This window comes from Mustela erminea, chromosome 16 (genome assembly GCF_009829155.1).
Source record: "Mustela erminea isolate mMusErm1 chromosome 16, mMusErm1.Pri, whole genome shotgun sequence".
Classification (NCBI taxonomy): Eukaryota; Metazoa; Chordata; class Mammalia; order Carnivora; family Mustelidae; genus Mustela; species Mustela erminea.
Genome location: NC_045629.1, coordinates 31,127,036 through 31,147,806, shown reverse-complemented (window position 1 = coordinate 31,147,806; position 20,771 = coordinate 31,127,036). Strand labels below are relative to the sequence as shown.

General features: G+C 36.5%; 1 protein-coding gene across 4 annotated transcripts in view; it reads left to right on the top strand.

Annotated features, from left to right (window-relative positions):
• The window catches only part of MRPS28 (mitochondrial ribosomal protein S28), a 126,926-nt gene that overhangs the window by 84,605 nt on the left and 21,550 nt on the right, over positions 1-20,771 (top strand). For 3 of the 4 annotated variants that reach the window (XM_032316902.1, XM_032316903.1, XM_032316901.1), the window contains exon 3: positions 11,686-11,745. The exons of the other annotated variant lie outside the window; for it this stretch is intronic. In XM_032316902.1, coding sequence (XP_032172793.1) covers positions 11,686-11,745 — 60 coding nt within the window. The remainder of the gene's footprint in view (positions 1-11,685; positions 11,746-20,771) is intronic. 4 annotated transcript variants of the gene reach the window in all.

The window sequence follows — 20,771 nt, the reverse complement described above, 5'->3', positions numbered from 1 at the left end:
TGTAATTTTGAAAAATGTTAAGCTACCCATTTTTTTAAAAGATTTATTTATTTATTTATCTATCTATTTATTTATTTATTTATTTGACAGACAGAGATCACAAGCAGGCAGAAAGGCAGAGAGAGAGAGGGAAGCAGGCTCCCTGCTGAGCAGAGAGCCTGATTCGGGACTCGATCCCAGGACCCTGAGATCATGACCGAGCTAAAGGCAGTGGCTTAACCCACTGAGCCACCCAGGCACCCGCTACTCATTATTTTAACAATTAATGTGGTTTTTACATTTATTCAGATAAACATGGAAGTAAAGGAGGAAGCTTGGGAGCTGCACATGTGCATTGAGTTGAATCCTTGATGTGGAAGTGTTATGTACAATCTGGGGAAAACTGGGGTAGGCACAATAGAGAACATGACTTACAGGAGTATGCCACATTAGAAATATAAACTGCAGTAAAATGTAGTGTTCCTGTAAAATATTAGAGGAATGGCCAACTCTGTTGAATCTTTCTTAATAAAACTTCTTTTTAACTGCAAAACTACAAAAAATAGTGTACTACAGCTTCCTGAATTTCTACCACCTAGAATTAACAAACTCTGACGTTTTGGCGGTGATGGTGGTGATTTTACTTCAGACTTTCTTTTAATCAAAGAAACAGATATTAGTAGATTTTTTTTTTAAATGGAGGACCCCTTTTGTATAGTTGGGTGAAACTAAACTGAAACAAATCCCAGAATTCTACTGGCTTTCCACTGTTTCTCACTCACATAACACTGCCATGTAACTATTCCTGGTTGGTAGCTGGCATTTCATGAGGGGATATAAAGAGCCAGACTCTTTCCATTTTAGGAATTTACCTCCTTTAGCACATGGTTTCCAAGGTCATGCATAACAAGCAGATGGAAAAGTAAAGAGAAATTGTGGAAGGTGCTCCCACTGTTTTAGGTCCTTGGTCTTCATGTGACATGCCTCATTTCTGTTCATATTCCATTGGTGAGAAAGAGTCACAGGACCCCATCTAGATGTAAGGGTGCTTGGAAATATAATCCTTTGCCTCCCAGCAAATCTACAAATCTTTAATGAACAGTTAGTTTTCTCTGATATCTTACTTTGTTCAGCTTTCCTGTATTTTATATTTACCTTTCTTTCCAGAGGCAACTACCATCTTGAATATGTAGCATATACTTCAAGTTCTTACATTTTTGCTATGTGTATACATACTGCTTTGTGTGTGTTTTTGTTTGTGTTTAATTTTATGTCACTTTGTAACATTTTGATCAACATTGTGTTTTTGAAATCTAAGAACCTGAGATCTAGTTCATTCATTTTAACTGCGATATAAATATACTCCAATTATTATTTATACTTTTCCCTATTGATGAACTTTTAGGTGGTTTTTGATTTTTAATTATTATGGACATTAAGAGCACTAACATTCTTTATACGTGTCTCCAAGGACAAATGCATTTTTTGCCTAATATTACCTGGAACCTTAAAAGTTGGGTCAAAGACTGTGTGTACATACTCTGTTTATTAGATACTGCCAAATTGCTCTCTAATGTTTTGACTTCATTTTACATTCAAAGTTTATGGTGGTCCCCATTTTCTCAGATATTCATCAAAATTGAGGGAATTTTTAGACTTTATTTTAACAGTCTAATGTGGGATATTTTGATTTGTTTTTTCCTAATCTCTATAAAGTGACATTGAATATCTTTTTTATATATCAGTTGGCCATTTAGGCCCCTCTTCCATGAATTGACTGTTCATATTCTTCCTGTATTTTTTTATTTGTTTATCTTTTTCTAACTGATTTATAGTTCTTTATGTATTCTGCATATTAACTTTTTCCTACATGTGTTACAGATTCCCTCTTTTCAATTTATCTCATGTTTTACCTTTTTCATGGTAACTTGTCATGAAAGGGTTTTAAATTTTGATATAGTCAGTTGTGCTGCCTTTTCCTTTATGAGTTGCTATGTAGTCTTAAAACATGGTCCCCAAACCCTTTGACATTCCTCCATTCAGGGAAGTCTGTATCTCCCCTTAAATCTGGGATAAATGATTCCTTGAACAATAGAATATAACAGAGGTGACATTGGTGCCAGATGTGGGTGCCCAGGCTTTAGGAAACCAGCCTCTTCTATTTCCTGTCTCTTAGGATGTTTTTAGAATATAGCCATCATCCTGTGAGGGAGCCCAAGCCCTGCAGCAAGGTAACACGTAGACGACAAATAGCCTGTATTAATTTGCCATCTGCATGAGTGAGCCGCCTTGGAAATGGATCCTCTAGTTCCAGTCAGACCACCTCAGCGACATGGCATGGAGCAGAGATGAACTGTCCCTGCTGAGCCTTGCCCATATTTCAGATTCTTGAACAAAATTAATGATTATTATTCTTTGAGGTCACTGAGTTTTAGGGTAGTTTTGTTATGCAGCTGGAATAATAGTATTTTGTGTCTTATCTAGAAAAGCCTTTCTTACCCTGAAGTCAAACAGATATTTCTCTTGTTTTTATTATATTCAAAGCTTGATTTCTCATTTTGTAATATATCTGCAACTTATTTTCCTTATTGTAATAAAAAATAAAATAGAATTTAACATTTTAATCATTGCAAAGTATACAATTCAGTGACATTTAACATACTTACAGTGTTATGCAACCATTACCCGTAATTCCAAAAGTTTTCACCCCAGAAGGAAAACCTGTACCCATTATGTAACTTATTTTTTTGTATGGTTTGATATAGGGATCTAATTTCTTTTTGCCAGATATATAGCCAATTTTCCTAGTACGATTTATTGAATAGCACATTCTTTCGTTCATAAAGGTAAAATGCTTTCTCTCTCTCTGTCTTTTTAAAATTTTATTTATTTATCCGAGAGAGAGAGAGAAAGAGAGCGCAAACGGGAGGGAGAGAAGGAGAAGCAGGCTCCCCACTGAGCAGAGAGCCTGATGCGGGGCTCAATTCCAGGACCCTGAGACCAAAATTGAGCCAAAGCCAGACACCTAACTGACTGAGCTTTTTTTTTTTTAAGATTTTATTTATTAATTCATTCATTCACCTGAGTTGTTTTTTTTTTTTTTTTAGAGATTTTATTTATTCATTCATTTAGAGAAAAGAGGAGGGTGTAAGTAGGTGGAGGAGCAGAGGGAAAGAGAGAATCTCAAGCAGGCTCTGCTCTGAGCACAGAGTCATTATGCTTAGGTGTTTTTTTAAGGGCCGTTTAGTCTTCTCAGTCCTCTAATATTTATAAAATATATTACTTTGTTGGCCAGGCTTTATCATCTCTTTAGTTACTCTCTCCGTGTGTGTGTGTGTGTGTGTGTGTGTGTATTCTTTTCCCTAATAAACTATAACAGATCTCTGAATGGCCTTCTGCGTGACCAGGATGCTAGGACTTTCCAAAATTACATACTGGCTTCATTGAAACTTTATTATGCTTTATACATTTTAGTGTAAAGTCATATGTTCTTATGCAGATCAGTCTAACTATATTATTAATAAATATGCTTTGATAGTACTAGTCGTATGTTGATTTGAAATTTTGTATTTGGCAAGAGAGGTTTTGACTAACATATGGCAGAAAAGTGGTCACATAAGGGAAAATTCTGCCCTCTTAATACCAGCAACTGGCAAATAGAATCCTCCACATTCATGGCTGGATAGAGAAGTATTTAATTTAAAGGGGGGCATCATCTGCAAGGGAAAACTATCCATGCTGCAGTGAACTCCTACCTTTTCTTTTTTTATGGAAGCCTGGGCAAGTTGTTAAAACACTGTTTAGCCAGTCCATATTTCTTAAATGCTTTTTATTTTAAAAATGGGGTCCTATTTTTAATACTCATGCTAGTTACAGCCCATATTTTCACCAATGAAATTTTCTCTGCCATTTAATGTACTAATTAGCCGAGGGTCAAAATGCAGACAACAGAGGCTCTTACAGTAGCCACACCTAGAATGTGGATTTTTATTATGACTACAATTGACCGCCCTCTGAAATGTATATATTTTAATATTTCAAACAAAGTAAGTTGCAGACATTGTGATCAAGTATAGTCAGTATTTTTTTAAGTAAAAATATTTCCTAAAAGAGAAATATAGATATCAGGTCTGCCAGACTTTATTTGGGCTTTTAATCCATTCTGAATGTATGGAAGGAGGTCCATTTTAATGAAACAGGAACAGTCCTGAAAATATTAGTTCCTACCAAAGCATCATAAGCCTCAAATTCTGTTGTATCTTGGTATGATTCTCAGATATTTGAAGCTTTATAACATTGCCAATGTTAGAAAAATCAATTACTGTTGGTGACTTAATTTTTGGATAAAGGGGCGCCTGGGTGGCCCAGTTGTTAGGCATCTGCCTTCGGCTCATGTCATGATCCCAGGGTCCTGGGATCGAGACCATGGTTGGGCTCCTGCTCTGCTGGAAACCTGCTTCTCCCTCTCCCCCTGCTTGTGTTCGCTCTCTCTTGCTGTCTCTCTCTCTGTCAAATAAATAAATATTTTAAAATAAATTTTTGGATACAGCTTTTCAAAGTGCTTTATTGCTTAGTTTGTTAAAATAGAAATTAGGACATATATGTGTTTATAAATAGTGATGTTTTGCTTCTGTGCATAGAATGCTGAGGAATCTAAAAATAAAATTGTCAAAAATAATGTAATATCCCATAAATAAAATAATTTGAAAATATGTGTTATCTGTAAAAATTAATTGTATTTATTCTTTTCTTCATTTCTTATAGCTATTGTCACATAGCACACTCTGTTTAAACGGTGTGATAGGCAAGCAGCTGCCTTCACAGCCATTGCCAGTACAGGAGATTTTTCTAGGCCTTTAGCACTCTTCTTTCATCTGTAAGGACAGGCAAGGCAGCTGTCTTTATGTACTGGTGTAGTGTTGGCATGGTTTGCTAAGGCAGCTGCTGGTCTGACTTCACAGCTGGGGAAATAGCACTTGGTATTAGCAACAAAATTTAACAGAAGTATGAAAAAGACAATTGACAGGGGGCAGTCTTTTTTAATCTTAGATCTTGGCCAGTTCAAATGGAATGGGGCTATTGATTCCTCCTAAAAATGTAGATAATTAATGGAAGGATATTGAAGTAGTTTTAATAGAGTTTCCTGGGAGCCTTTTCTTTTTTCTTTTCTCCTTTCTTCTCTTCTTTTCCTTCCTTCCTTCCTTCTTCCTCCCTCCTTCCCTCGCTCCCTCCCTTCATTCCTCCTTCCCTCTTTCTTTCTCTTTCTCCTCCCTCCCTCCCTTCCTTCCTTCCTTCCTTCCTTTCTCTTCTTTTTCAGAATCTCCCCTTCCTAATTTAGGACTGGGACACACAACTAGGTTTTTGGTTTGTTTTATTCAGATGTGGGCTACAAAGTCAAAATTCATTTTATCTGTAGACAGCATATGAGGAGTTTTTCATATATTAATCATGATTGTAACAGTTTGTTAGAAAATTTAAGAGTATTTATTAATTTTTTAATATTTTAAAAGACCAGGTAATTATATGATAAAATTGCATAAATACTGGTATAGTGTTTCCCAGAGATCCCAGATGAAGTTCGTGAACACACTTGAGAACTGTTGGGTAAATTCACATTGACCCCCTCACAGCTCTGACTTTAGGTTTCAGGACTGGTCCTCTCAGCTTTGTTGACAGAAATTTCATGAGAGAAACTAGTGTTACAAAACCAGAAAAATGCAGACATTGCCTGCAGTTGGGTATTTAGCCAGAAATTTGGGGATAATTCTGATATTTTGAGATTCATCCTCATTCTCAAAATCCCAGACATATCAGTCATGTCTTTAATTTAGAGGAAAGTCAGTTCTTGAAACTGAGCTATGCTGAGGTAGGTATAAAGCACTGTTTTTGCTATTGACAACTTGTGAATCTCTTGAAAATGTGATTTTATTTCTGCCCTTTTCCCACCACACTTCCTTGAGTGTGCAGCCTGGGTCGGCCAAGGAGTTAGGGTGGACTCTGTTGCCATCTATTTACCTACTTCCTGTGGGATTAAAATATAGTCCCTGCACCTTCTCAACAACTCAGATATGTTCTAGTTTTTATGTTCTAGTTTTTACCCTGCAGTTTTAAGTTCACTGTGCTCAGCTGTCTTGTCATCCAGTAGGAAGCTGTGTGCACTACTTGAGTCTTAGATTTCCAGGTGATTTATCCAATTTAGCTTACTTATTAACCTCCTCAACAAATTTCCTTGCCAGCTGACCACATTAAAATAAGTTAAATGCACATACTATGCTTTACCTTCTTTTTTAAAAATTTTATGTATTTATGTATTTATTTAATGCACGCGCGTATGCACATGCGCGCACACACACACACATGGGAAGGGGTAAAGGGAGAGAGAATCTCAAGCAGATTCTGTGCTGAGGGTGTGGAGCTTATCCCACGGAGGGCTTGATCTCCTGAGATCATGGCCTGAGCCAAAACCAAGAGTTGGATGCTTAACCAGCTGAACCACCCAGGCACCCCATATGCTCTATCTTCTTCCATAGCAGCTGGTCAGAGTAATTAGCATGAGCCTGAACATGGAAAACTATTTTCCCCTTAATCTCTTTCTCTCTGATTTCTAATATCCAAGTCATAATTTCTTATGCTGAATAATCAAACAGAAGATGGGTATATCTGCCTTCTCTTTAGGTCTGATTAAATTGTTGAAACTGTTTTCCAAGTGACTTTGGTAATGAACTTAACTTTTAAACACTTAAAGCCAAACCTTTCAAGATTATGCTAGCTAACTTGACTTAAAAAAAAAAAAAAAGAAGGTGAGTTTAAAATCTTGGAAGAGCTGTGTTTCCTTATAAGCGGCATGTTGATTTAGGAGGACTAAGGGCAGGAAGTTTGACTAGGTGACATCTCAGAGAGCCTCAAGAATGTAATTTTTAGACTACATTTAGTTTATTTTGTTCCGCAGATGTCTTTCTTAACAATTTTGTATTGTGGGGAAGTGAACATAGAAGATTTCTGGCTTAAATTTATACAAACACAATGTGTTACATACAGAGAAAATAGAATAGCAGTTACATCTTTGTAGTATTTGAGCATCTTTTTTCATTTGGTGATCTGAAAGAATAAAGGAGGTAGTGGATCAATATGTCACACTGCCTCATTTGCAATTGAGGAAGGACTAGAAGCTTTGAGGATTTTCATGTAGTTCTTTAAGATTTGATTGATTGATTATGAGCAGGGGAGGGGCAGAGGGAGAGTCTCCAGCAGTCTCTGTTCCGAGTATGGCGTCTGATGTGGAGCCTAATATGGGCCTGAGCTGAAATCCTGAGATTACAACCCTGAGATTATGACCTGAGCTGAAATCAAGAGTCTGAGGCTTAACCCACTGAGCACGCCCCAGGCACCTCTTTCATGTATTTCTCTAAATTATTAAATTTATAAATTAACTACCAAAGATTATATGTCTTTTTCTTTTCTTTTTGTTTTTTTTTTTAAGATTTTATTTATTTATTTGACAGACAGAGATCATAAGTAGGCAGAGAGGCAGGCAGAGAGAGAGGGGGAAGCAGGCTCCCTGCTGAGCAGAGATCCCGATACAGGGCTCGATTCCAGGACCCTGGGATCATGACCTGAGCCTAAGACAGAAGCTTTAACCCACTGAACCACCCAGGTGCCCCTGTCTCACTTTTTCTTAAAGACATATTTTTTCCTAGCTCCTCATTAATCTGATTTAAAATTTAAATTTTATTTTTAAGCATAGGTTTATATCACTGATTTGTGTATTAGTAGGAAAAAGATTATACATATTTACAAAGATGGCTTCTTTTCAAGTATTTCAATACTAGCTCCAAAAAATCATGACATATAATCAACATTGTGAGCTTCATTGCTTTTTCACGTGTGAGAAAACTCTTTTCAACAATTCTTTCTACCCCAAGGGTACTATAGATTGTTTGTACTGTCAATACTTTCCTCCGTTTCTTTTGTCCAATACAATGCACCTCCTTGTCCCCTTTTTTTGAGAGTAGTGGTAGAATTTCACCTACCATTTAAAATGTAGATGGTGCATTGTTTGGAAAAGTCGGCTTTGAAAAAATAGTTTAAATCTAAGTGAATTATCACCTAGGTTGTGTGTGTACCTCGACCAGCAACCCGATACTGTGGGAAAACTACACGCAACTTTGGAGATGGTGAAGAAAGAAAGGCTTTGCTGTACAGTTTCTTTTGCTGTGAAATAGCAGCAGGGCTTCTTAATCATTTGTCTGTTGTACTTTCAGAATCTGTAGTATATAACTCATTCTGCAAGACTTATGTCAAAAGCATAATATATAGGAGAGACCTTAGAAATATTTGTCTAGAATAAGGCTCCTGTGACAACAGCTCTTCAAAACAGAGAAAAGAATCTGAAAATAATGTGATGTTCTAAAAACAGTGGCCACAGAACCTCTGAATTAGAACCTGGTGTTTTCTTCCCAGACATTTCTGCTTGATATGTATCTGTTAATCTCCCTCCACTTGTAAAGGATGAGAATATCTGTGGATGAGGCCTCTGCATCAGCCTTCAGTCCATCATCCCCCAACTGCGTCAAGTCCTTGCTGAAAACGAAGAATTGATATTTCTGGCCCTTTTTATAAAGAGCTTCATCAACCCTTATGAACATGTATTTCTTAGTAAGATTATTTGGTTTCCTAGCAGAGAGGAGCTTAGAAGTGGTTTACTTCTAAAAACCATGTGGGAAATGGAGGCACATTCTGGCATCGCAGGAGGAATTGAGAACATTGTGGAAAGACACCAGGAAACTAAAAGGTGCCCTCCTTAAAAGGAGTTTCCTTAACAGAATACATAGTAACAGTTTCTTAATGATGGTGGAAACTAGGCTGATTTTTTTTTTATTTTTACTACAAAAATAATTTATTGCTTGCACAATACATTTTTACATGCAGTTATGGTCACAATGATCTAAAAGAGCAAGTAAGTATGTGTATCTCTGATTAGGTATACTTTCTGCCTTAAAACCATCATGTAGGCAAAAGGACCAAAAATATAATGGACTGATTGATGGCATAAAATGTTTGATTGCCTGACTGCATCATGATGATACTTAAGGAATCAATGTGTATCTCAGCCAGCAACAACTTTATTGAAAGAGTGTCCTGCTTCCAAATGTGTAAGGATGTGGTGTGACCACAAAAGATGCTTTTTTTTTTTTCAGTCTGAGCAAAATTATCTTGAAAGGATAAAAGTATTAATGAAATCAGGTGAGGTAATAAATCCATTCTGAGGAATTTGTAGAGAAACTCTGCCCTGATCTTTCAGTAAGTGTCTCTGAAACTGATTGCTGGTCCATGTGGATAGAACTGAAAGTCAAAGCAGTAGTCAACACAGAACACCCCAGCACCCTCCTTCCCACTCTCATAGCTGGCTCAGCGTATCCAAAGATTCCTCTACTCCTGGATTTTATGTTAAATGTTTGGCTTCGCTTAATATTTGTAAGTATATATGAACACTATTTTGTTTTTTTTTAAATTTATGTGTGTAATCAAATCAGAGTTCCCTAAACAGAAAATCTATTTATATCACTGAACTGATAGTCCAGTTTCTATAGAAATCAATTAGGTCATAATGTGACAGTCTAATTAATGTACTTTTTTGACAGATTTGCAAAAAAAAGTTGTCCTACCAATTCTCCTCGTTAAATTTTTACAAAAAATTTTTTAAGCTCATATTTAAATTTTAGTTGGTTTACATACAGTGTAATACTAGTTTCAGGAGTAGAATTTAGTGATTCATCACTTACATACAACACCCAGTGCTCATCACTAGTGCCCTCCTTAATACCCATCATCCACTCAGCCCATCCCCAACCCACCTCCCTCCATCAGCCCTCAATAGAGTCTCTTATGTTTTGCCTCCCCCTCTCTCTTCTTTTTCCCCATTCCCATCTACCAGTTTTCTTATGTCAGACACTTCAGTTTGGATTTAACTTGCTTGAACAAGTGGATTTTACCAGTGTCTTTGGGGAGAGAGGAAACACTGACAAGTAGAGTATTTGTGATCTGGTGGCATTCAGTGCTAAAACATCAACCCATAATGTGTCCTGTAATGTTAGCATTCAGTCATTTTGCTTCGTTTGACCCAGTAACATAGTGAAAAGAACAAAGATGAGAATCAGAGAGATTAGGGTTTGAATCTTGAGCTGTACTATTCTTTATCTGTATGACTTTGGGAAAGTTTTTTCATTTGGAGAACGGTGATAGTAACATCCATTTTTGAATTGTTTGTGTGAAAATAAGTGAGTTAACATGTAAATAGTAGGGGCTAAGTAAAGCTCCATTAAAAAAAAAGTCCAATGTTCAGTGAAGGGCTATGTGTTTCTGTGGCATATCCCCTACCTGTGTCTTGGTAATAGGTTGTCCACATTTAACTGGGTAGACAAGCATTCCCCATAGTACATTTATTTAGTAATTGAATCAGAAAGTGTCTGTCATTCTTAAAAGTTGTACTATTTGTTGATAGGTCTTCATTTATCTAGTTTGCTATTATGCCTTTTTTTATGAACATGACTTGGTGGTATACTACTGAACACAAAAAACAGATTAATTGGCTTTTATAATAATAATACTTTAAAAATATAACATGAACTCTGCTTGTATATAGTGAGGAGAAAACAGACTACAAACCATGTACTTTTTTTTATGGCTTTTTTGGTGGTGGTTTTTATTTATTTATTTATTTATTTATCTATTTTTAAAGAGCATGCCCTTGGGGCCAGGGCAGAGGATAAGGGAGACAATCTCAAGCAGGCTCCCCACTGAGCACGGAGCCTGACAAAGGACTCTGTCTCAGGACCCTGATATCATGACCTGAGCCAAAATCAAGAGTCAGATGCTTAAATGAGTGAACCACCCAGGCGTCCCTCCAATGATGGTTTTTATTTATTTAATTTATTTTTTTTAACAGTGATGGTTTCTAAACACCATGTAGTAAATCAGTATCACTTGCTAGAGTACAGCTCTTTCTCATTTATTTAACAGCTGCTTTGGAAACACTTTTTTTTTTTTTTTTGGCCACTTTAAACAAATTATTTTATTTTTTTCCAAAAGAAATACATAGGTTAGCAGAATCACAAATAGCCATGTAGTTTAAAACTAGTTTACAAAATGTGTCATGGAAAAAGAACAGTGTAACTCAAGGGATCAAGTCCATATTTTACATGGTTTCAGAACTCATAGCTTTCTCTTTGTGGCTTTCTGGCTCCTATGCAAGATGTCATAGGAGAGTAAACATATTAAATTTACTGTAAAGACTCCTTTTAAAATAAAAGTGGTAAGTGATTTTCTTAATAATCCAGTTTTATTTTTTATTTGTATTTTTTGGAAAGCTTTTATTTGCTTATTTGACAGAGAGAGAGATCACAAGCAAGCAGAGGGAGAGGGAGAAGCACACTCCCCTCTGAGCAGGGAGCCCGATATGGGGCTCAATCCCGGGACTCTGGGATCATGACCTGAGCCGAAGGCAAATGCTTAACCATCTGAGCCACACAGGTGCCTCTTTAATTCAGTTTTATAGTGTAAGGCAGTGTCAAACTATGAAAGGTAAAAATACACTCTATATCATCTTTGATTTAAGAAATAAAAAAATTCCATTATTTTCCACTTACTCCATTTCTATCAGTAATGACACACACAAATCATAGTTATCTGTTGTTGTTGTTGTTTCAGTCTACAGAAACTGAGAGATGCACATCACATGGACTGGTCTTTCAGGCCATGTAAAGCAGTGTAAGTCAGCTTTATCTTCATTAAACTTTCTGAATTATAATTTTGTGATTGTCCACTGTTACTTAAAATGATAAACCATGAGATTTTTCCATTCCTAGTCTCTTAGGTACTAATTCTCCCTTCCTCTTTGTCTCTTGCTATAGCTTTCATGTGAAGTTTTATATGATTTTCAGTGGAACAGGTTTTGAAAACACATAATGTATCTTTTAAAAAATTTTTTATTAGAGAGAGGGCACACACATGAGTTGGGGGGAGATGCAGGGGAAGGGGGAGAAACAGGCTCCCCACTGAGCAGGGAGCCTGACACAGGGCTCCATCCCAGGAACCTGGGATTATGACCCGAGCATAAGGCATAAGCATCAGAAGGCGGATACTTAACTGACTGAGCCACCCAGTGCCCTGAACACATAATATATCTTTAAGAAGAAATGAGTTATCCTTTATTTCCTTAATGATAATAAATTAAATTTTGGTATTATTTAAGAAGGCAATAATTTAGGGGCTTTTTACTGGTTCTGAAACTAAGAGCATATTATGAAATAAAGAAATTGGTCATATCACCATGAAATAATACTATTACTAACATTTTAATTTTTCTGAGCAAGGATATTATTTTTAGATGATTTTTTAAATTAATTAATTTATGTGAGTGAGGAGAGGGGCAAGGGAGAGGAAGAGAATCTCAGGCAGACTCCTTGCTGAGCATGGAGTCTGATACAGGGGCTCTATCACGATCTTCAGATTATGACCCGAGCTGAAATCAAGAGTCAGATGCTTAACCGACTGAGCCATCCAGGCGCCCTAGCAAGTATATTTTTTTTAAAAAGTGGGTTGCCATCATATCTCATTTTTTTTGTTTATAATGATTTATTTGATTATAACATTTTGTATTTTTGTAATATTTATTTGGTCTAAATTAGTTTTTTGGTTTTTTTTAAATTTTTATTTATTTTCTTTAATTTCTTTTCAGTCTTCCAGAATATCTCATATTTTATAACCTACTCTTTTCATTTATTAACTATATAGTAAGAATACTTTTATCATATAGTCTCTTAAACTGTATTTTTATTGGTTGTATAGTATTCCTTGTAGAGATGTATCCTAATTTATTTAACAAGTGTGCTATGGTTAGATATTTGGCTGTTTCTAAATTATTTGTTTTAAGTAAAGTAAAATAAAGTAAGTAAAATTTGTTCTATAGTAAACATCTTGATGCCCATCTCTTCTCACTTGTTTTGGTTAAAATCCTAAAAGTAAAATTGCTGGGCCAACTAGTATAAATACTCATTTTACCAAATTGCTCCCTAGAAAGGTAGTACTGGTTTAAAATCCCAGCCAGTCTATTCCTTCACAAACTTAGGTATTCTGTTTTCAAATATTAATCATATCAATAGTGAAAGTATCTAGATTTAATTTCATCTATTTGATTATTAATAAAATTGAGCACTTTTGTTTATTTGTTTGTTTGGGGAGCAGATAGAAGTTGTGGGCCTAACATGTCATTTATCTCTAAGAAATTCCCAGTTATATTCTGTATTCATTTCTGTCTTTTTGTGCCTTAATTTTTTTTTAACTTCTTTAAGCCCAAATACTGATTTGAGGTTAAGGTAAACATAACAGAAGTCTTTGTGTTATAAAATACCAAAATGTAATATTCTTATGGAACTAATAGCTTATATTGTAAATTTTCTACAGGGTATCTGTCATTTACAAGTTTTTTTACTCTTGAGAATATATTGCCATTCTTTCATATTTTATTTGAATTTATGACTTTCTAAATATAAATAAAATTCTAAAATATTCTGAGAATTGAATAGCCTCTTTGTATTAGGGAACTCAACTTTAAAGTCAGCAATTTTTAGATGATCACAAGTCTAAGATCAAATGAAATCAGAAAACAAATTAACTTTATTATGTGTTCAGGATGTAGACTCAAAGTAATAATGGATGGCAGATGTAGTTGTTTGACTGTCATGTTAAACAAACAAACAAACAAATAAATAAAAGGGAAGAGGAAAGGAATGAAAGACAATTTCCTTACCAAGCAATCACACAGTTTATTGTCTAGGAAATAAAAAAAGAAGAAAACAGAGAAAACAGAGCCAGTGCTGTGTACTGTGGAGCACACAGATGTTCCTCTTGGCAACCATACAGTAGTAGGCAGGACTGGGGTTTTCGCAGACATAGAATGTGAGCCGCCTTTGTTGGAGACACAGTGTTGCCTGTGGTGGGAATTGCTGCAGTGATGGGAAAGTATCGTCATGTATTGTTGGATTGCTGTGATTTTCAATAGAGACAGTACATTAAAGTAGCTTTGTGGGCAGTGGATTGTTTCAGCCAAGCCTGGCTCGTAACACACTCCTCTTGGCAAACTCTATTTAAAAGGTAGAGCTGGCAGCGTTTTGTGGTCATGGAGCCTGTCCCGTCCTTGGACATCAGAATTACTTTTTGCTAGCACTAGTTTTTAACAACCAATTTATTTACTGTGACCTAACAAAGGAGTTTGCCACTATAAAGCTAGAACTGTAACCACTTTTCAAATGGAACTATTTCTTTTTTTTTTTTAATTTCTTTCATTTTTACAGTAACCAAACTAGTCTTTTTCAGAATTGTTGGAGAAAGTTTTTTTTTTAATTGAGTTGCTGCTGCTTAGCCTGCTTGTTTGTTTAGGATAAGGTTTTGTTACAAAATAGAAGGTGGAAAACGTACATGTTTTATATTAGCATTGGCGTATTTTTTAAAAATATATAAGTACTGTATTGTGAAATGTTTAAACCATATGTTTAAATCTAATCACTAGAAGGCAAAAGTAAGTATTTTTTAATTAGCCTGCCAGTGTTACCTGTCCTAGTCTTCCCTGTGGTTTACTTGAAGTAGAACAATTAGCTGTGCTGTACTAGATGCTAACAAAGATTTTAACTATATTTTAAGGTTAAAATTTAAACTTTAAGGATTGATCCTTGAATTGCTTTTAGTTGCTCTCCCTTTCCTGCTTTTATGTTAAATATAATATTGAATGAATTTTTATGGCCTTTTAGTTGCTTAGATAAAGTCTAAACAAGAAAGGAGACTATCAAAAATCATAGAGACTGGAACCCTTACAGTCACCCCTAATTAGATGGGATTGTTGAATAAGAGATTGAGCTAGTATGTTCATGGAGGCCTAGTGCTTGCAAGAGCCAGAAAAAAGTGAGACCCAGAGAAATTAACCAGTAATAGTCTCTTTGTTTGTGAGGAGTCGGTCCTAATTGATTTTAAAGCTCCTGATTCTCACATTTAAGTCTCTTCTGTGACCTTCAGTCTCATCAAATCAAAGCAACATTCATTATCTGAGGTCCTACTCTGTTGAAGGATTCATCAGATATGATCCTTACCTTGAAGAAACCTACATTCTGTTTAGAAAACAAGCCATGTACTCATTCAAAGTTGTAAGTAATGAAAGATTTTAATAGTTCAATACTAGAAGTCATACCTCAGAACATTGCTTAAATGGCCAAATGAACTACATAAACGATAATTATTCTTGAAACTCAGTAAAAGGTATATATCTTTAGGCTAGGATAGTCAGAGGGAAGCCTTTTTCATAGAAATTGGGTTTTGAGGGCGCCTGCATGGCTCAGTTAGTTAAGCGACTGCCTTAGGCTCAGGTCATGATCCCAGGTCCTGGGATTGAGTCTTATACCAGGCTCCTACCTCAGCAGGAAGTCTGCTTTTCCCTTTCCCTCTACCCCTCCCCGCTGCTGATGCTTTCTCTCTCAAATAAATAAATAAAAATCTTTAAAAAAGAAAAAAGAAATTGGGTTTTGAGGTAGGTCTGGATTTTCTCGTCTGCCTCACTGGTGAATTTCCACTTACTCTGTAAAATTTAGCATAAATACCAGTTATTCTCCCAAGGGAGAATGTCATAGAAAAATGTCCCTGACATTTTTTTCTCTAATAGGCCTATATGCATTTACATATACCTCTAGTATAGTATTCCATATTTTGTTATAGTTGTTTATCTCTCCTGCTCGACTTCTGAACTCCTTAAGATCACAATTATTCTTCATATCCCATGTATCTGTGTGGTATATACAAATAGGAATTCATATGAAAATAACACATTGTTATGGACTGAATTATGTTCCCCCAAAGTTTGTATGTTGAAGCCCTAACCCTTAATGTGACTATATTTGGCAAAAGGACCTATAAGAAGGTAATAAACGCTAAGTGAGGTCATTAAGGTGGGATCCTAATCCAACGGGATTGGTGTCCTTGTAAAATGAGAAGAAACACAGGATCACTCTCTTGTTATGTGTGCACTCAGTAAAGGCCATGTGAGGACATAGTGAGAAGACAGCAGTCTGCAAGCTGGGAGCATGATCTTTTCCAGAAGCCAAATTAGCCAGAACCTTAATCTTGGACTCCTAGCTTCCAGAATTGTGAGAAAATAAATGTCTGGTGTTTAGGACACCCAGCCTGTAGTATTTTCCTATAGGAGCCCAAGCTGACTAATACATACATATATAAAAAATAAGTGCAGGAGTAATACTCCTTTGGAAAATTTTAGAAGTCCTGCAACCCTAGATCCCACTGCACATCTTCGAAAACTGTCAACTGTTGTCTGTCTTCGTAAGGATTCAACTTTCTATCGCCAGATCAGTTTGCCTGCCTCAGAGAACCTCACAGCCGGGCCTATGCCAATTATGATAGGAAATAGGTGGTTGTGCACCTGCCTAAATTGTTTGTGAAACTAAGAGGAACACAAGCAGTGTATTAAAGAATCAGCTCAGCTCTCCTCTGATCCTGAATGACTTAGAACCCAGGACGGGCAGTATTATCTGTGGAGCTAGATCTGGTTGCTCTAAGTCTGCAGTTTGGTATGCCAGCGCAGCCTAGATCTCACAGTGCATTTGCCTGTGGACAAGTTCCGCCCAGTGTCTTTCCATCCCTGTCCTCTACAGTTCATTTTCCAAAGCACAGCCCAAGCAGTCTTAAACAGAAACCTGATCATGCTTTTCCCTTCTACTTGCGCTTTTCCTGAACATCTAAAAAAAAAAAAAAAAACCCCAAACCTTTTACATTGGTGTATGAAGCCCTGTCTGGCCTACCTCTCTGCCTCTGGCTTCTACCCGTCTCCCTGTCACCCAGGGCTCCCCAGCCATACTGGTTTTCTCTTGCTTCTCCAATCATGCCAACTTTGTCTCACCTTTGAGCCTTTGCACTAACCGTGCCCCTGCCTGAAGTGCTCTGCCCCCATCTTTACACAGCTGACTCTGCTCATTCAGGGATCCACTTAAATTTGTCACTTCTTCAGAGATTCCTTCCTTCACCACCTAGCCCAGTGTCATCCGTCTCCATCGTATCACCTTATTTTAATTTTCTCTACAGCACTGACTCCTCTCTGGTTGGTTTATTGTCCTTTTCTACCACAGTGTAAACTCTGTGAGTGCTGGAACCCCGTCTTACACACTGGTTACTCCAGCACCTAGAACAGTACCTGCCGCAGCTGGGCTTTTCAGAAATACTTGTTGAGTGACTAAACCAGTGAACAAATGGACAGGTTGGAGCGCCAGATCTAGAGCAAGCAGTCATGCCAGGCCCATCCTCCTCAGCGCTCATACTCTGTTCCCATATGCCTAGTCACATGGGTCCTGCTCTCAACAGAGAGGTGCTCTAGGGTCTAGAAACACACTTGCTCCAAAGTCCAGCTGCTATTGCTTATCAAGATTAGCTAATTGACATCCATCAAAAGTTAAATCCAATTTCTGTGAACAGGGCATCTTTGGAAACTTTTTTTTTTTTTTTTTAAATTTTTTATTTTTTATAAACATATATTTTTATACCCAGGGGTACAGGTCTATGAATCACCAGGTTTACACACTTCACAGCACTCAACCAAAGCACATGCCCTCCCCAATGTCCATAATCCCACCCCCTTCTCCCAAACCCCCTCCCCCCAGCAACCCTCAGTTTGTTTTGTGAGATTAAGAGTCACTTATGGTATGTCTCCCTCCCAATCCCATCTTGTTTCATTTATTCTTCTCCTACCCACTTAAGCCCCCATGTTGCATCACCACTTCCTCATTGTAAACTTTTTGTCAACTATTCTCCATCCCCAACAGGCGTCAGCCCCCTGCCACATCAGTTTGCCAGCTGCAGTAAACCCTACAGCTGGACCTACATTAATTGTGACAGAAAGTAGCTAGTTATATGCCTGAAGTATTTATTTGTTAAATCAGGGTGTGTCCTGACTAAACTTTTATGGTATTCTCTTGTGCAATCTTGCCAAAAATCCTAGTAGGGTAGGTTTTATGGTGATTCCTATTTCACGAAAGAAGATAGCCTTGTCCAAGATTGCATAATGATCATAGAATTGTTCACATAAAATGAGAAAATCAGGAAAAAGAATTGTTCTTAAACACAGTCAGTTTGTTATCCAAGGTTTTAGTTATCTAGTCAGCAAAACTGTAAACTATGGCTTTCTTTAGCTGTTAATATGATGTGACATTTGTTCTCTGAACAGAATATAGCTGCTCATTCATGTTTTCTTAGCAAGTTCAGAAGTTCCAGAATCTTGAGATTTTTTTTTCTCCCATTTTGTAGGCACTGATTTAGAAAGTCCATATACCCTGGGCAAGGGAATCTAGATGCAGGTAATTAGAATTTGAGAGGGGAACTGAGTGCTTGTCAAAGTTAAGAATTTCTTATTAAGGACCACTAATCCCTTTTTGTTGTAAAGGGAAGAATTAAATCACTGTGCTATCTTGCATTGCTTTACTTTAAAGACATAATTTATTTAACGATACTTATACTAGTCAAAATGCTAACGTAACACTTCTTACAGAATTTTAGTCTGTTTTCAATGTTGTTTTCTGGGTAGTAAGAACTTTAAAATAATTTCATTATCTAGCCCCAAAGAAATAACCATAGCCTCCTGTCAAATAAAAGCAAAAAGCAAACAAAAAAACTTTTATTTTAATTGTAATTATAATAGGTGCTTTGATTTTGGTTCAGAAATAATCAAATTTCTTTTTTTGCAGAATTCCATTCCAAGATTTTTGACTTGACAGTATTTTACTCTATTAGCATTTAGAGCAAAATCACTCTAGATACCAATGTTCTCAGAAACAATATCTTTTCTTAAATCAGAAGGAAAAAAATTCCCTGTGATTTCCTCCATTAATATACAAAACTACCAGTTCTCTTTCTAGCCAACTTTGTTAGAAGTTCTTCTTCATAGTAACCTGAAGTGTGCTAAGTTGGCCATCCTATAATTTCTACCCGTTTTTCTTATTTCTCTTTTTTGGAGGTACACAGAATAGATGCATGAAATAAATATTGTGACCTCTTTAATATTAAAGCCTTTCAGATTCTTCACTCATGTAATAAGATCCTCTTGTTCAACCTGCTAAATGCTTTCCTTCCCTTAATTCATCATTCAACATAGCATTATTTTACCATCTTCTTTAGGATAGACCCCAAATAACAATGACCCTATGATTGTGTTACCCAGGTGGATGACGATTCTCTAGATATAGTCAGAGAAGTGAAAGGCGATTAGGATTATTATGTGAAATACACATTTGTACTAATTCTGCCAAAAATTCCATTAACTTTTGGGGTTGCAAAGCCACATTGCTGACTTTTATTGAGCTTGAACATAATCTAAAACCACAGTATCACATGAAATACCTTTAAACTAGTTAGTTTTCTTTTATATTTCTGATTTCCAGCTTCTCTAAGCTTCTATGACCCCAGCTTTTAATTAAAGGGCATAAATTAGAGTGTTTAATAAATATGCCCAGATTTGGAGGTGCAAAAGGCAGATATCAACCAAAGCTTGTCAGTGTCAAGTCACAAGCTCTATTCCAAGTCTAAGGGTTTTTTTAAAACCAACCTAACTTCAGTATTGGCCTGTGATAGGAGTTTTGTCTTCCACCCCCTGAACCTTCTACCCTCCCTCCACCGCCCCCTTCCATCTTCTCTCCTCACTGATGCTGGTTCTTAGCCTACACTGGAGATTGTTTAAAAATTTGAAACACTCTGAATTATATGAAATCTGAAGTATGGGTCCAGTTCTTTTATAAAATATTTTCCTTTCTCATCCTTGCCAGCCCACATAAGCTACTGCAATAACCATCTGTTAAGAATTTGGCTTTCCAAGGGTGCCTTGGTGGGCACCAAGGGTTGAGCCTCTGCCTTCAGCTCAGGCATGATCTCAGGGTCCTGGGATGGAGCCCTGTGTTGGGCTCTCTGCTCAGCAGGGAGTCTGCTTCTCCCTCTCTCTCTCTCTCTGCCTGCTTGTGATCTCTGTCAAATAAATAAAATCTTAAAAACAACAACAACAAAAAAAAGAATTTGGCTTTCCAAAAGGCATCTGGTAGTCTCATCTCTTGTTGAAAGGGTGCAGAAATCAGGACCAATCTGCTAAAGTAGTTCTATGTCCCACCAGGGTAGAATATGGCTCTTTACTCTGTTTTTGAATCTGTGGGATTGGTAGGGGACAGGATAGATTCTTTCTTGTTGGTATCCCCTTACCTCATAAAGATATTGAGTAAGTATTTGTTGAAAATTTAATAATACTTATTTAATAAGTAATTAATTTAGAGAGAGAGAAACAAGAGAAAAAGAAAAAAGGAAACTCTGAAAATGGGTTGGTACAATGAATTTAGAAGTCTTCTGTTTTCTTAATGTAGTCAAAAGTGCAGAGAATTAGGAATCTGGAGAGAGAGATTCTACCAGTAGAGGAAATAATCAAAGATGTTTTAGAGCTGAGGTAATGAGATAACATCTGCCATAAGATAATTTTTTGAAGTAAATTTATTCTTGTTGTATATATTAGTGTTAGGTTTTCAAGCACTGTGGAAGTGATTTTGAAATCTTTTGGTCATGAAAATACATTCTTAACTGCAATGTAAAATGATTCAGCCCTTTGCTTAGATGAAAATACATATTAATCTCTTCAGTATTCATAATGGCAAAACAACTTTGTTCGTCTCATATTTTAAAAGTGCAGTTCTAATTTTGACCTTCTACATATCTGT